This window comes from Diorhabda sublineata, chromosome X, assembly GCF_026230105.1.
Source record: "Diorhabda sublineata isolate icDioSubl1.1 chromosome X, icDioSubl1.1, whole genome shotgun sequence".
Lineage (NCBI taxonomy): Eukaryota > Metazoa > Arthropoda > Insecta > Coleoptera > Chrysomelidae > Diorhabda > Diorhabda sublineata.
The window spans coordinates 6,588,230-6,605,498 of NC_079485.1; the positions used below are offsets into that span (position 1 = coordinate 6,588,230).

Consider the following 17,269-nt stretch of genomic DNA (forward strand, 5'->3'; position numbering starts at 1 on the left):
CGGCAGTAAGTACATTATGTACCACATGTTATAAGACCACTTTTTTCAACTACTTCGCTAATAGTCTCACGTCGATCATTGTTTTTAAGATTTTAGAGCCAATTTATAACTTCAATTCCCCGACAGTAAGCTCTTCCTCAGGAAGTGGTATTCGGCATCAGTTAAAGTATTTAAATAACTGGTACTCAGATTGTGTGATCAATTAATTTTAAATTGGACGCCACCAACTTTAAAAGCAGTTATAAATTAAGAACAACTGAATTTCCAGTTGTTGGAGTTGATTTGAATTTGTTTATTTGTGGTGTACCGGTTGAGTCCTTTGGGCGTGGTTGAAACTCCAATCTGGCAGCTGTAGAACTGCGGGCAAAAATTGAATGAGGAAGGAAACGGGAACATAGCCGGAAATTACTGAAGAAAGAGTAGCGGTTGCAGATACTCCACATACATGTATGTTTTGATACGACATTCTACCACATTTAAAGTCACGACACCACCTTTTCACTATGTCATATGACACGGCAGAATCCACTATTGTATGTATGTAACCTTTGTAAAATTGCGTTGAAATTAACTTTTTTAAAGGCAAGTTTTTCATCATCGCGTTTTGCGCGACACGTTTCGAGTTAATAATGAGGTATGACTCTCTGGATTCCGAACTTCTACTGTATTCATGCAAGATGTTCAAATTTATCCGTTTATAGTGTCTATACATAATAGATTGATAATGTGACGTGTTATAGTCTATTTCAGAAAGGTATAGAGTAATAAAATGGGGAATTCCGTCCAGTTCGGTTCCATTTCGGTGTCGGCCATAGGTGTAGGTCTTGAAATATTATTGTTTGTAATATTAAAATTTCAAGTAATTGCGTAAAAGAATTAGGAAAGTATGTTTTCTGACCTGAAGTGTCAATTAATATCGAAATATTGTGTAGGGATTACTTAGGTAGTAGATTATACAGTTACATTTTATGTTTAACAGGTACCGTTTAACCTTCTATTAGTACCTCTGCCTAATTCCAACCTTATTTCAGATTCGGCTTAACCATGCGCCGTAAGCGCATAATGGTGCCTTACCCAAAATTTTTAGACCTTTATAAGTATATTTATTTAGTTTAACGCATCAGTATTTGCTGTTAAGCCGTAAATAGTGTTCACAGTATTATGAGATTAGTAATAAAATGTTGACATTCACACCAACGAAAAAATTCTCCACTATCAGTGAATGATTTTATTTTATTATTTTAAATGTACATGATTGCATAAAATACGATAATTTACTGTACAAGAAACTGTCGACCGATGTTCCCGAATGACTGGGCTGGAAAGTCCACCGTTTTTAAATTATTGCGGGGGAGAAAGATAGCAGGACAAGTGGAACCTCCCAAGAAAAGTCCAGGCAGAACAGTAAAAGTCGTTGATGAAGACATCAACAGAGTAATTCGAAGAAAAGTTTACTCTTTTTATTTTAAAAAAGAAATAGCCACCCTAGATAAGATTTTAATGGAGCTTGGCCAGGATGACAGTATTCCGTTGATAACTAAAAAACTTATATACTATAGTAAATATTAATTTTGATAAAAAAGATTCAAGGGTGAAACAAAGGGATCAGTTCTCCTATTATTAATGTATAATGGTTTTTGAATATTTCCAAAGCAAATATGTTTTGTTAAAATAACTTCAATCATGTTGTCGATATGAATGTCGTTTTATTTCTACAAATGTTTTTGCTGATAAATATAAAAGAATCGCTATAACTCTAGTTGAACTTGGTGTAACTAAAAATTACAATTTTGAATTATTGACATCTCTAGCAATAAAACACATTTTTCTTTCCAGGAAATTGGGTTTAGATTTGGTTCCCAGACAAAGTGCTAATATGGTAGAGCCCGATTCGATGTCAGTCGTCGAATTATATCATGTACATGTGGCTAGTGCTGAAAATATCCAAGGCGTTTCTGTAAGTACTTTAGCGAAATATTCTTTAGTTGTTTATGTGAACAAAACTAAAATATAGTATTAACAATGTTTAAGCGAAACTATACAGATTATGTTTGTAAATACCGCATTCTTACAAACGTGTGGTGGGGTATTTACAAAAAAATTAATATTTACGATAATCGATAGATACCCAACGTTACTAGAAACTATTACATAACAGATTTGACTCTAACAAGACGATAACTTCCTGAGGCTACCGAGGAGGCAGGGTGGCGTTATCAGCACTAAGGAAAAATAGTCGCTCTTTCAGTATTCGCAGTCTTAATACGAGAAACTTTTTTATGAGAAGACTTAATTATGAACGTTAAATGTATCACAAACAAACTGTGCCGCTTAACCTTTGAACCAGTTAGTAATAGTTTTTTTATTTTCCTAGTGTAATAATTTGATAAATTATTAATTTTGAAACTTTTAGAAATTTATACTGAAGTTTGACAATAGTTAAGCGCTTGTTTTAACTCTCTTCATCAACTTTTTGTATTTAGTTTTTATTCATGACACTAGGCCTTCCAGATTGTTCTTCAACGCGAATATTTGTCTTTTCTTCATTGAAGTTCACACCTTTTACGCACATTTAAATCCTTTATTAAACCACAAATATCAATGAGTTGACGGGAATAACTGAGCTACTTTCACAGGAGGCAAGACTACTGAGAAATATGAGAACAAACGAAGCAGTTTAACCATACAACCAACTTCAGCGATATATTGAGAGGCCAACTATTAATAAAATTTTGTAGTAGCTACGCCACTGCTACCTACCAAATACTACAATTCAGATATTTTTTCGTCATTTTAAATCTTATAACTTTCCCCGTATGCTATTTTTCATTGTGTTAAGTAAAATTGTAGACTCTCAGTGAGAGTTTTACAAAATATTGATCACCCGAAAGATTTATTCCTGCAGAATGTATATCGGGAAACTAGTAACTATTGTATGCAGAATTGTATACATTTTTTTTTTTAACTAAGACTCTAAAAAGTAGATTTCTCTTAAGTTTTGCTCTTTGTGTTTCAGGCTAGGGGTACAATTAAAAGAAAAGAACAGAAAAAAACATTGACTCATCACTTATATTTTTGCATGAGAGATTTTGGTCACCACATTGGTGAAGATACAGAAATATATTTTTCACTGTACGACGCTTCCAAACAAAAATATATAACGGAACGGTTCCTAGTCAAAATTTCCAAAGATGGTTTTTCCAACTACGTTGAAAAACTACATAGTAACTGCACAATTTTTACGGTAAGTAAATAACGTACTCGTATAAATCATAAATACAGTTCATTCATTGAAAAGTTGAGAAAATTTATTATAAACAGCTACCACGCAACTATAACGAGATCAGGAGTGCTTTTAATTGTTTTAAATTAATTTATTTCATGAATACATTCGTTATTTTCTTTATTAATCATTTTCTTTAATGCAAAATGACGTTTTAAAATTAAAATAATTAAATTCAAACTTTTAGGATTTGGGTAGTGCAGAATTGAACAAAGATATTTATATAGTTGCTCATATAATGAGGATAGGAAGAATGTTATACTCAGATAGCTCTAGAAAGACTGAGAAAATAGCAGCTCAACAGCAGATATTTAAAAGGCCACATGGGGTAGCTGTGCAAAACTTGGGTGATTCTTTAACTAGTAAAGAAAGTGATACTGATGAAAGAGAATTCAATATGAAGGTAAGTAAATGGATTATAACATTCAAGAAATAATTATTTCGCGTTCTGTGTGATAACTGATTATATTTTCAGGTATATCAAGCCGAGGAAAAAGACTTCCATCAACTCCACGAATTTATAATAAAGCAATCTGGAAAGTTCAGTTCACTGTCGGGTCACATTAATTACGGAATTATGATAAGTGTTAAAATGTTACATGGTGAACTAAGAACAATAACTGAAGAAAATCCGTTATTATATAACAATGTTTGTTTAACTAGTAAATTAGGTTTTCCAGATGTGATAATGCCCGGGGATGTACGGAACGATCTCTATTTATATTTAGATAGAGGAGAATTTGAAAGGGGAGGAAAATCTACAGGAAAAAATATCGAAGTTTCCATAGTTGTGCTAGATAGTGAAAAGAGAATTATTAAGGTAAAGGCTAGAGCAATTTTAACAATATTTTCTTATCTTTTTAAATCAATTTTTAATATACCTTATTGACATAAGTATAATCTTGCTATCCAAATATATCAATTTTTATTTTAAGCTCCTACTATATGAAAAACTTTGAAAATCCCTCCGTTTTATCGTTCAACAATGATTTATTACTGTCATATTAGGAAAATGTGTAAATTAATGATGATGGATTTTTTTTTATTACAGATAGTTAACCAAAGGTGGTGTTTATTATTGTATTATTTCCAAATTTTAAATACATATATTACAGCACTTAAGCAAACTGTTTAGGCTCTGTTTTCTTCTTCTTCCTCTACTCTCTTCACAATGCGTCTACACTGAGTTATTCCCACTCTTCTTAAATCTGATATCACCACTCTTATCAATTTCTTTTTCGGCCTCCCTCTTCTTCTGATTCCCTCTCCCTCCATTTGTACTCTCTTGGCAACTCTGTTTGCATTCATTCTCTACATACACCCCAACCACGTGAGTGTTTAGACACTGACTTCTTGTGCAATATTAGACTCGTTATATATTTCTTTCAGTTCCGTATTCGTTATTTTTCTTCATGTATCGTTGCTCATTTTTACGTCTGCAGTATTTCCTTTCCCACACCTCTACTTTTTCAGCACTCTTCTGGTTAGTACCCAGGACTCACTCTCGGTCTAATCTTCGTTCTGTACAATTGTATATTTGCTGCTCAGAATATTCTTTACATTCTCAGGCACCCCATTGCTTTACAACACTTTGTTGTTCAATTTTATCATCATCATCCTTATTCGTTATCAGCATTCCTAGATAGTCGAAGGACCCAACTTTTTTTCAATATGATATTTCACATTTTTCGTCCTGAAAGGTCTGTTTTTCGCCTTCTTCTTTTTTTTTGCTTTGGCATTTCCATATATTTAGTCTTCTCGTCACTTACCTTGATCCCGAATCTTTTTGATTACTCTTTCAATCTACTATATAATTTTTCTAATTCACCTCGAGATCTGGCTATTAATACAATATCGACTCGTAGGCTAAAGTTTTATGCTTCTGGTGGTAAATTAAACCTTGGGTCTGTGCCTTGTACTTTCCTTATGATCACTGCCAATGTGAGGTTGAAAAATACAATGAATTAGGAGTCCAAGCTTCAGCCCTCCTTTTCCTTGAAAACTTTCTCATATCTTTCCTTACCACAATACATTGATCTCAGTTCCGTCTAGAGTCAATTTTGCCATTCTTATTAGTTTTCTTGTGACACCTAAAACTTCTAAAGCTTCTTACATTTTGTTCTCTGTATTGAATTGATTATAATCAATGAACAGTAGATGTAGTTCCAATTTTTGATCTTGGCTTTGAATTGTTTTTAAGATAAAAATTTGGTCTGTCGAGCTTCGATCATCCCTAAAGCGACCTTGATATTCACCGGCTTCTTTGTAGGTTACATCCAGCAGTGTTATACCTCTGTAGTTTTTGCAGCGGGTTTTATCATTTGGTTACCACTCTTTATTCCAAATTTCTCTTATCAATCTGCAGATCCTTTTATGCAGTTGTCGCCCACCTATTTTCAAAATCTGTTATACCATTTTCTTCTCCACTATGATTATTTTCTATTTGCCATATTTCACGTTTTATCTTTGGGTCCGAAGGTTCTTCTACTTCCTTTCCATCATTGTGTTCTGCTGCCTGTGGTTCCATGATATGGAAGTTTTTTCTGTTGTCATTCAATAAATTATCAAAATATTCGGCCCACCAAAAAAACTGACTCATTTAAATTTTTGCTTGGGAGCTTTCTATCACCATATCGGGAAGATTTAGAAATATATTTTGCACTGTACGATGCTTCCAAACAAAAATATATAACAGAATGGTTGCTAATGAAAATTTCCAAAGATGGTTTCTCCAATTACGTTGCAAAACTGCAGGATGATTTGTTACTCTCTCACGTTTGAAAACTGAATATAGTATCTAATGATTAAACTTTTTTAATATCGGATAATCAAGTAAAGTTTGTATCTGTGTGTTTTAAAATCCCTCGTGTGTTTCCAAATTTTAAATAAGAATATTTCTAGTTTTGTATTATTCAAGAACTGAACTAACATTATATTTACTAACAGTATACATATAGAGATCTCAAATTCACTATATGTATTCAATATTTGGATGTTATAGTATAAAATGTATGTATGACTTGTAAATGCAAAATTAAAAAAAATTATTCATTTTTCTAGAATTGTTTATGGGGTGCTTCGGGAATGGAACCTATTTCCGAGTATAATTCAGTTATTATTTACCATCATAATTCTCCTGTTTGGGGTGAAAATGTAAGACTAACTCTACCAATCGACAAATTTGCTGGAGCTCATGTTCGGCTAGAATATCGGCATTGTTCAAGTAAGCTGAATTATCAATTGAATTATATCCCATAATTGACATTGGAAAAATATCAATATTATTAATTTTTGTTCAAATTATTTTCCTGTATCATAAGTAAAGTGGCGAAAGAAATTTTCACAAAAACCTGTTATAACTTCTATGCTAGAGTAATTTTAATGAATTTAGATTCAATTCAAAGAGCAAAAAATTTAAAATAGAACTGGAATCATCTCACAAAAGTTTTGTTAATCCCAATTTTTGTGCTATTACATAAGAAATGACTGATGTGTTGTAATAGTTATTTAATTCAAAAAACAATTCAAACAGCTCAATAAATTTGGAGCCATTTAGAAATAACTGAAAACATCATTTGTGACTTCAGTAAGTCTATAAATGATAATATTTGAGTTTTTGTATGTTAGTTAGAGTTGTTGGATTGAGAAATCTTTCTGCAAATCTCATTGAATTTTCTCTTGACAAGAATGGAAATTGATCAGTGGTTATTACGCGACCACTTAAAACTAGACACAGTAAATTGTATATTTTTGTAGCAAGAGAGAAAAACGACAAAAAGCTTTTTGGATTTTCGTTTCTTCGTCTTATGGATACTGAAGGCGCTGCCGTTCAAGATGGCCATCACGACCTTTATATTTACAAATGTGAAGATCCTCCTAAATTAGAAAATTGTGGTTATCTCTCCCTACCGGCGTTTGCCAGAGATTTCGAAGGTAATCATGAAGCTAGCGGTCAGTTCTCCAGAAGTCACAAAGAAATAGTTTCCATAAAGACACTATTGTGCTCAACAAAACTCACACAGAATGGTAAGAGTTTATTATGAATATGTAGTATTTTAACAGATCAATAATTTTTGATGATTTTAGTTGATTTATTGGCGTTACTTAGATGGAAATCTCATCCTGAAAGAATACCTGAATCGCTACATAGGGTCTTAAACTTAGGTGACGAAGAATTCATAAAGTTTTTGCAAGATGTTTTAGATGCATTATTTGCACTTTTTTCTACTGAAGATGGAAATTCGACTGCGTACAGTGGACCAGTATTCCACGTTTTAGTATCTATTTTCAATTTATTAGATGGCTCAAAATACCAGTACTTCAAACCTGTACTAGAGGCGTATATTAAAAATCACTTTTCAGCTGCACTTGTGTATAAGTAAGTTATATGTTCCTCACTTCATTTTATGTAACCACTATTCATCTACATATTATATATTTTTGTAGGGGCCTTTTAACAAGCGTGCAACATTGTGCCGACTGGGTGTCATCTTTTGAAAAACAAGAACCAATTCAAAAGTGCTTCAAAAGTTTGGAGTATATATTTAAACTAATCATACAAAGTAGACTTCTATTCTCACGGGCCACAGGTGGTCACTTTGAAGATAGTTTTCGTAGGGATCTGTTTAGTGTTTTTGTATCATTAAATAAAATGTTGGGAATAAGTGATAACCATATCATCAACACACAGGTACATAAAATACTTTTTCAATATTCATAAGTGGTTCTTTTTCAAGAGTATATCGAAAGATTCATTTTTCTCAAAAAAATCTTTAGTATATTTATATTACTCCCTTCAAAGCTTTATTCTTGACAAATTATCGGATCCTTGAGTATATATGGATTAACTAACATATTTTTTATTCGTTACAGGTTGCACTCTTAATAACGATAAGTTCTGTATATGAACAATTAACTGATGTTCTTCCGACAATAGAAGTTACAAAGCTTGCAACAAATATGTTGGATTCTTTACCCCGGGATTTACCTTCATTATTAATTCAAGCTAAACTCTCATGTATTAAAAATATCGTCACTGGAAAACTTTTTCAAGATGATGGTAAGTTGAAGTTTATTGAATCAATTAAAAGTTATAAATTGAGTGCGTACACCAATCAGAATTTTGGATGCTTTCAGTTATTTTTCTGCTATGATATTAGTTATTTTGAGTTTTATTGCTCTATTTTCTGCTATCTCTATTGAGAAGTTTTTTCTTCATTCAATTTGCAGTCTGCTGACCATTTTAGTTATAGAATTTGATTTTCCTATTAAGAATTGTATTAGATCATTGGTATGCTTTTCTAATCTCTTTTCGTGAAACTAACATTTCTTTGTATTATCCCTAAAACTATCACTATTTGAAGTCCCGTTTAGATATATTTCTTGGAACATATGCTAAGGGCTTTTGATTGTATTCTCTGTACCAAGGCTATTGTAAACTACTGGAACAAGGCAAGTTATGATTCCAATTTCGACAACAGTTGATGTTGTTGTCATTGGAAAATTATTTTAAGATACTAGTGTATAAAAATTTTTTGGATCAATTAAGAGGTATTAATTAAGTGCAAGGGACTTTTTGCATACATACCAGAGATTAGTTGGTTAGATCTTTTATTTCCCTATTTTCTGCTTTCTGTATTGAAAAAGTTTTCTTCTTCATCTATTTTTACATCTTCTGACCTTGTCTATTATAGCCTTTTCTTTTGTTTTGCCAATTTAACGATTTGATTTGAGGTCATTGTAAAGTATCTGGTAGTATATATACCATACAGCTTTTCTTAACGCTTTTAAGGTTTTTGACTCAATAGTAGTAGTAATAAATTTTTGGTAACCGGGCATTGGCAGAGATAACAAAAAATGTGTTCAATTGTTTTAAATTTAATATTGGATTCTGAATATAAAATATTGGTTTAAAAAATGATATTGCCATGGTCAATCTTTCACGTATTTATTATATTTTCAACTTCCACCTATCACATCACAAATTTATATATTTATTACTTGAAACGTCTTGATACATTAACACCAATAAAAATCTATTTTCAGAATCTCGAAACATTCTTCTTGTAACAACTTGTAAGCATCTCAGGTTCCACTTAATGCGAAGAGAAGAACTGAAGCTTTGTACAGATATCCTTGGAGAAATATTGAGTTATTTATTTAAACAGAGGAAAGCTAGCGAAGAGCCAGGAAAGGTCAACAATTGTATCCATCATGACGTGGACACCTTGTGTTTGGCTATACTTGAAGTCCTCATACAAACTATACTCACTAGTATTGACAAAGATGTGAAGGTGTTTGTAAGTACACTCATAATTTTTTATTTATTGTTCATACTTCAGAAATATTTCACTTATACACAAGTAATGGAATTTTGTGGTATGATCAAATTATAACCATACTCTTTAAAAATTCTGATTGCTACGAAAATTAAATAAAAATAAAAGCATAAATCGTTTATATTATCTATTCTAATAGTTTATTTTTAGGGCTGTTTGGTTGCTTGTTTGATTGGTATCCTGCAACTTCTTGACGAATTTCATTACAAAAGGTTATGGGAAGTAGTAATGGGACCTCATCAGGACAGGAAACCTCTCAAAGATTTCCTCCTTAGAGCTTTTCTAGTTTTTAGGAACCTAGTGAGGATGGAGGTATTTCCTCCGGATTGGTTGGTCATCAAAATGTTGACAAACAATGTGATTCTGAAAGCACTGCAAGAATTTGCTCAACCTTTAGCGTTTAAGTTTTTAGATAGTCGGGCTGGATATTTTGATAAAGAAGTAAGATATATTTTTCTAATTGATTTATGAGGAGTTGTAAGGAGACTTATATATGGTAGTGTTAGTAGTCATTTATGACTTTAATTTATCAAATTGTGATAAAGCTGCCTCTGAAATTCTAAATCTAACCAATTTGTACCGAACTAAATAATTGTTTTGGTACCTCGGTAACACATTATCTAATAAGAATATAATTTTTAACCTCCATGAAACATTCTACCCTTCTTAGCAAATATAAGTTGAGAAAAATTTTATTATGAGAACTAAATTCAATAGATAACGACTATGTCGATTCTATATTCCCTTGGCTGCTTTTAATGACCCCAAAATAATTTAAAAGCATTTTCAATTCTTTATGGTTCGAACATGGCTTTAAATTTTTTTACAAGCATTGAAAACATTTTTAATTATTTTAGAATAATCAGAAATTATTTCTATTCTTTTCAAGGAATTGAGATGGATTATGAATTCTGAACAAAAATCAGAAAGAAAAGTTTATATTCTCTTGATAATCGATTGCAAAAAAATAGGAATGCATGAATTGGAATCAATTTTTTGAAAACTTGAATTCCCTTTTTTAAGAAACCGAAATGGCATTTTATATTTTTTAGTTATGGACCAATTATTTCAACTTGAGTGTGGACTATCTGACCCAAGAGTCTTTACAATTGGAACAATTTTCTGATGTTAAAAGAGAAAAGATTATAGAGAAATATGCTGATATGAGAGTTCTAATGGGATTTCAAATTTTGTCTATGTGGTCCCAATTAGGTAATTTTCTAAACTATATATATATATATATATATATATATATATATATATATGGATATGATTATCATACCTATCTTTACATTTTAGGTGAGTGTAAACTTCATTTTATTCCCTCAATGGTAGGGCCATTTCTTGAAGTGACCTTGGTTCCTGAAATAGAGTTAAGAAAAGCTACATTGCACATATTTTTTGATATGATGGAATGTGAACAACGAGCCAGAGGTAATTTTAAGCAAGTAGAATGCGAACTGATCGACAAATTAGATATTTTGATCTCAGAAAATAAGGGCGACGACGAATATAGACGATTATTTAATACAATGTAAGTAGTATTGCATTTATATATAATTATGTATTCATACAGATTAACTTCACTAGAACTTAATCAGAATTACAGATTCATACGTTTTAAATTGAAATTTATGAGTTGTAATACCATTTTAATAGTTCTTCTATTTTACTCATATATTTTTAAAATTTGCCCAGTTTTGAGTATGAAATATGTGATGTACAGATTTATTCTGAAATTATTGCTTAAGGAGTATTAAAAGACGTCAAATAATGCAGAGTTGCTCAAAAGGCTCATAACTACTGAATAAATATAAGAAAACTGTTATTTCGTTGTACCCAAAGCTCAAGCAAATCAATAGAAGCGGAGTTTGTACTAGAAGGTGATAGAGTCAATACAGAATTATACCTGAATTTTTGGAAAACAATCTATATTTTGGCCACAAAAACGAATCATTCCTCACTCAAATAAGGTATCACTGGACTCTTAACAATATTAAAAAGATCTATGAAAGGTTGACGTTTTGCCACAATTGAAGATAAGGGTAGGACATGAGTCCAAGGCTACACCAAAAAGAACACATCCGATTTATTTTCAAGATTGACAAAAGTGTTGACGCAATATAAATATTGTAGATAATAAAAATCTCATTTTTCACCTTATCATTTAAATTTTTGGTTAATAAAATAGAATATTATATTTTGGATAAAATAGAGTAGCCTTACTTTTAAACACAGTGTATTCTCAACATACTCATGAATAATAAAATTATATATCATTAGAATATTTATTAGAGTTAGAGTTTGTCAGGATATAGGAAGTAATATTTCGTTCAGAAATATGTTTTTAACAACAAATTTTTACTTGGATCTATGCTCTTTTATAGCAAGAAAAGTGTACTTCTATTTACTTCTAGTGATTAATACAACTTTAATGTATTCAAATTTCATTCTTTTTTTATTCACGCTTTCAAAAGGGAACACTTGAGCGCAGTGTAAGTATAACACCAAATAAATGTTTTGCTTCGAGAAAAAAATTACTTGAATATTTTATATTTTCATTGTCTCTTGTATGCATGGTCCAATTTTTACTAACACAATGCGGAATATGTCTATTTATAAATTGCTTATGTTTAACCACTAGATATAGTAAAATGTAACAGCCAAATATAGTAAATAAGCACCAAAATTAAAATCGCATTTTTATGTGAAATTATAACCAAAATTTTTACATCTTTCCATCCTATTTAATCAAATGACTCCAAACAAACCATTGTTAACTCAAAAAATAGTTGATGAACATCAAACTATTAACCACATTTTAATTTAAAATCACATGCAAATATGTAACATGTTGTTATCCTGTTAAAGTAAATTACTCTAGGTTAATAATTAGTTGCCCAAACATAGTAAAAAATTCCTAAAATTTGACCCTTTACCATTTTTTACTAACGCCGATCTTTTTATGTATCTAAATTAATTAACCTTTACCAAAAAAAAACTCTTACAATTTCAATAATCCTTTATTAAAAACAAACGTAAAAGTCAGTCCTTTTAAAACTAATAATAAACATTTTAAAAATCAGTCTTCTGTATTAATTTACTGCACAATTAATTCTTTCAATTTGAAGTGCGGGCGTCACAAAATCATCTAGGATTATTGTAATTTTAGACTTATTTTTTGGTGGTTATTATATTTAATCCCTTTATAAATATTTATTACATAATTGATTTTAAGTTCAAAGATAATCGGAACTCCAAATTAACATATGTATTAAAAGTTTTGTACATATTTGAAATCTTTAATGGAAAATGTTTCCAATAATTTCTTCCACATATTTCAAGAATATTATTAGTTTCTTTTGTTGATATGAGAAATTATTTTTGGTGTACTAGATATTATATTTGTTAAACAGTAATTAAATTTATGTTCTTTTTTAATAAAGAAGGAGAAATATATCAGTCATAGGCATACCAAAGGAGCTATCAAATATTTATCTAATGAAATTCTATCTTCTTTAAACATATTTAAATTGCTGAAAAACAATCATTATAAAACTCAATATGATATTGAAATATCTGACATTCATCAATTCATAAAATTATATACAAGATAGAACCTGATCCTTCTAGACCAATTTTAATAACAAATTATTTTCAAAAAAACAGTATGTTAAAACGTGAAAAAAATGTTTTTTTTTGTCTCATTTCGGTCAGTATTTTATATTTGCCACAAATTATTACTTTACTCAAATAACAATGAAAAGTTCAACGAGACAATAGTTGTTTTGTTTGTTTTCAGTTTATTGGACAGAGTACAATCTGAAGAACCAGTTTGGAAAGAAAGTGGAGTTGCTTTCATTAGCTCAATAACAAGGCTTCTTGAACGCCTTCTTGATTATCGAAATGTAATCCAAGGAGATAAAAATAGAGATAAAAGAATGTCTTGTACATTCAATTTATTGGTTAGTATTCTCGTTTTGTTCAATAAATATATGACTGTGAAATTGAGAAAATATATTTTTTATTAATTTTCAGAACTTTTACAAAAATGAAATAAACAGAAAAGAAATGTATCTCCGGTATATAAAAAAATTACACGATTTACATTTATCTGCCGAAAATTATACCGAGGCCGCGTTTACTTTAAAATTATATGCCGACCAACTTGCTTGGAGTAATAATCAAATTTCTGATCCTAACTATCCTGGACACTCTGAATGTCAAGTCAAGGAATTGCTCTATAGGCAAATTATTAATTATTTTGATAAAGGAAAGGTAAGATATTCTAATTGTGTATATCCATATTCATGATATATAATTTTGATCTTCTATTTAGTGCTGGGAAAAGGGGATACCATTACTTAAAGAATTGGCAAATTTATATGAAAATATTTTCTTTGACTACAAATTATTAAGTGATATTTTGAGATATCAGGCTAAATTTTATGATAACATTTTAACACAACTCCGTCCCGAACCGGAATATTTTCGAGTAGGATTCTATGGTTTAAGTTTTCCACTTTTTGTAAGGGTAAGTTTACTTTCACTTCTTTATTATATAAACATATTACTTTGTTACTACTTAGACCTCTTTTATATGGTTTTGTTGATAAATTATCTTAATTTTAGGTCTCTTCTAATTAAAATTTCGCAAAATTTACAACCATAAAATGTTGACATTGACAATTTTCATAATTATATAAATCAATTGATCTCCTACAACATAAATATCAAAATAAAATCTTTTGTCAATTACATTAAATAGTTTTTTTTCTAAGTTGTTGTATTAAAATTTATAAAAGAGAATTATAAATTTTTTATAAAATTTTTTGTTTTTTTGATTTCAGAATAAGCAATTTGTATATAGAGGACTGGAATACGAACGAATCGGTGCCTTCACACAGAGATTACAAACAGAATTTCCATCCGCTCAATTTTTAATGAAAAATACTCCTCCAGATGATACAATTATGAATGCTGATGCACAATGTATCCTTTTAAATATCATTAGTTATCACACTTTGATCCTATTTCTGTATTTTACTTGATAATTCTGCTAAGAATTTGCTCCTGCTACAGTCTCCAAAAACCAAACTAACAAAACGTCATAAAAAGAAAAAGGAGTACTACCTTGACCAAAAGACTAGGATAGCCCAACATTTCCATGATACTCAGAGAAATAGGTCCTGAATGCTTTGTTCTTTAAGAGATGCATTGTGGAATAGATGGATTTGGTCAAGTGTTTCTGTTTGAGTTTATATATTTGATAGCTTTAGAATCTACGTATTCGAGTTTGTACCAGTTTTAAATATTTTTTGTCCTATATAAATGTGTTGAATGTAATTAAATGTAAATTTCAGCAAAGCATGGTCTGTAATGAATATTGTTTACTACCTCTACACTAAATCAATCTCTGTAGACGATTACTGATTATCAAAATACGTATCAGAGAGTGTAATCGTTAGTTTAGTGTAATGATAGTAAACAGTGGATTCAAAATAAATATCACCGACAATTCTTGGAATTCCAACTTAGCATTGTCTGATTAATATCTAAAGATTCTTTTTTCTTAACAGTTTTATAGATATTCAAATTTGTAACGTGAAACCAATACCTGAACCGAATCCTATTATTTTGGCGTCCGATATTCCCGAAAAAATTTCTAGATTTTATCATTACAACGATGTGCGCAAATTTCAATGCGACCGTCCAGTCCATAAGGGTATTATTGACAAGGATAATGAAATTAAAGTGAGTATATATATTTTTTATCAATTCAGTATTATAGTGCCATTGGTGTATTCATAAATTTCTATACCAGTCGTAACGTGGATGTAGATATTTTGTTCCAAAGTATACAAACTGTCTATTTTCAGACTCTCTGGATAGAGAGAACAATTTTAGAAATCAGCAATGTACTTCCTGGAATTTTGCGCTGGTTTGAAGTTATTGATCGTCAAACTGAAGAAATTCCTCCAGTTCAATATGCTTGTGAAACAATGCGTAACGTGGAAAATGAATTGAGACAGTTGATAACTATACATTCTATGGACCCGAAAAGAAATTTGAATCCGTTTACAATGAGACTACAGGGTATAATAGATGCTAATGTACAAGGGGGATTAAGCAAATACCAACAAGCATTTTTCACCAAAGAATTTGCAAAACTATATCCAGAACATAAAGTGTATGCTGAAACTCTAAGAGAATTGATTATTAACGCAACTAGCGTAAGTTACTAGTATTAATGAATTACTAGTATTAATGAATTATCATCAGCTCAAAATGATAATTCAATATATTTACAGGTCATTCAAGAAGGTTTGATTTTGCATGGCAAATTAGCACCCCAGAGTGTTCAACCCCTACATCAAAGGCTTCTAGAGAGATTTATTCAGTTGAAAGAAAGTCTAGGCTCTTTCAACCAACAAGCAACCAATAGTATTGTAAAGTAAGTTTTTGCAATTCTTACAGATCACAATTGAACATATTGTTTCAAAGATTTGGAATATCTCTAAAATAATATTTATTTTACCCAGTTTGGGGAATAATATCAATTAATTCCTAAACAACTTCACCAAAATACCATTTACCATAATTCACATTAAATAATTTTCTTTTTAGTACTCCTCTTCCCCCAGTACCTACTGAAAAAAGGTTGTTAATGGAAAATGGAAGCAACCGATCTTCAGGGTCCAGTGGTAATTATGGACATCTAGTAGACCACCATACAGCTGAATATGATAATATTTATACAAAACCCGCAGTAAGTTATCTAGTTCTAGTGAAATGTGAGAAACTAAAACGACGATTTGGTCATTCTAGGAAAATGAACGATCAACTTTAAATAGAGAAAATCTGTCTTTACCAATGCCTATTAATAGTATAGCACCACCGATACCACAAAGGGAATGCAGACCTCGATCTCAAGGATTCAACAATCCGAGTTTTGCTGAATTAAGAACTCCTACAAGAGGACCAGTCGAATATAATAGTGGAAGTCTACCATCTATGAAGTCTAGGTAATTTATTGAAAACGTTTCAAGTAATATTTATGAAGTGAATAATGAAAAACATATACTTCTATATGTAGCAGCAGTATTTACCTACCATTGCAAAGAGTTATATGTCAATTTTGGTTTACAAATTGGAAAATTATTCCAATGAAGATGACCGTTTTTGTGCTCTTAATTTGGCGCCACCAGCGATTGGGTTCTTTGAGTACAGCAGTTGAAATTTGTAACTACACGCCTGAAAACAATATATATAATATAAATAATTTCTTATTAATATAAAAGTGCGATTAAAGAAAAAAGGAGAACATAAGTTTCTGAAGACAAAAATCTATTAAAGCAGTGGTTCACAGGAACTACTATATTCAAAAGATTTACGTGTTAGTTGAAAACATGTCAACCATAACAATTATGCATTGAGGCTTTCAAAACAAGTGACAGGAAAAGTAGAGATTTTATCTAAATTTGTGATTGAAAAATAAGTGGGAAGATTGGGTCATTGACAGACTAATAGTTTCTAGGGTTGCTAATCTTCAAGAATAGTTGCTCGCTACTTTATTATTTTCCATTTTCATTTGGTATGTTAATATTCTATCTTTTTGTTTTTTATAGACTTTTTCGATAATGAAATA

General features: G+C 30.6%; 1 protein-coding gene across 1 annotated transcript in view; it reads left to right on the plus strand.

Annotated features, from left to right (window-relative positions):
* Window positions 1-17,269, plus strand: part of LOC130451673 (dedicator of cytokinesis protein 3) — a 75,713-nt gene that overhangs the window by 47,421 nt on the left and 11,023 nt on the right. The window contains exons 4-25 of the mRNA XM_056790845.1: window positions 1,837-1,957; window positions 3,017-3,244; window positions 3,471-3,686; window positions 3,759-4,103; window positions 6,344-6,506; window positions 7,040-7,309; window positions 7,370-7,661; window positions 7,730-7,973; window positions 8,156-8,342; window positions 9,329-9,582; window positions 9,772-10,062; window positions 10,674-10,833; window positions 10,921-11,155; window positions 13,424-13,586; window positions 13,660-13,899; window positions 13,961-14,155; window positions 14,472-14,613; window positions 15,209-15,375; window positions 15,501-15,854; window positions 15,933-16,075; window positions 16,249-16,390; window positions 16,450-16,646. Of these exons, the coding sequence (XP_056646823.1) occupies window positions 1,837-1,957; window positions 3,017-3,244; window positions 3,471-3,686; window positions 3,759-4,103; window positions 6,344-6,506; window positions 7,040-7,309; window positions 7,370-7,661; window positions 7,730-7,973; window positions 8,156-8,342; window positions 9,329-9,582; window positions 9,772-10,062; window positions 10,674-10,833; window positions 10,921-11,155; window positions 13,424-13,586; window positions 13,660-13,899; window positions 13,961-14,155; window positions 14,472-14,613; window positions 15,209-15,375; window positions 15,501-15,854; window positions 15,933-16,075; window positions 16,249-16,390; window positions 16,450-16,646 (4,749 nt within the window). The remainder of the gene's footprint in view (window positions 1-1,836; window positions 1,958-3,016; window positions 3,245-3,470; window positions 3,687-3,758; window positions 4,104-6,343; window positions 6,507-7,039; window positions 7,310-7,369; window positions 7,662-7,729; window positions 7,974-8,155; window positions 8,343-9,328; window positions 9,583-9,771; window positions 10,063-10,673; window positions 10,834-10,920; window positions 11,156-13,423; window positions 13,587-13,659; window positions 13,900-13,960; window positions 14,156-14,471; window positions 14,614-15,208; window positions 15,376-15,500; window positions 15,855-15,932; window positions 16,076-16,248; window positions 16,391-16,449; window positions 16,647-17,269) is intronic.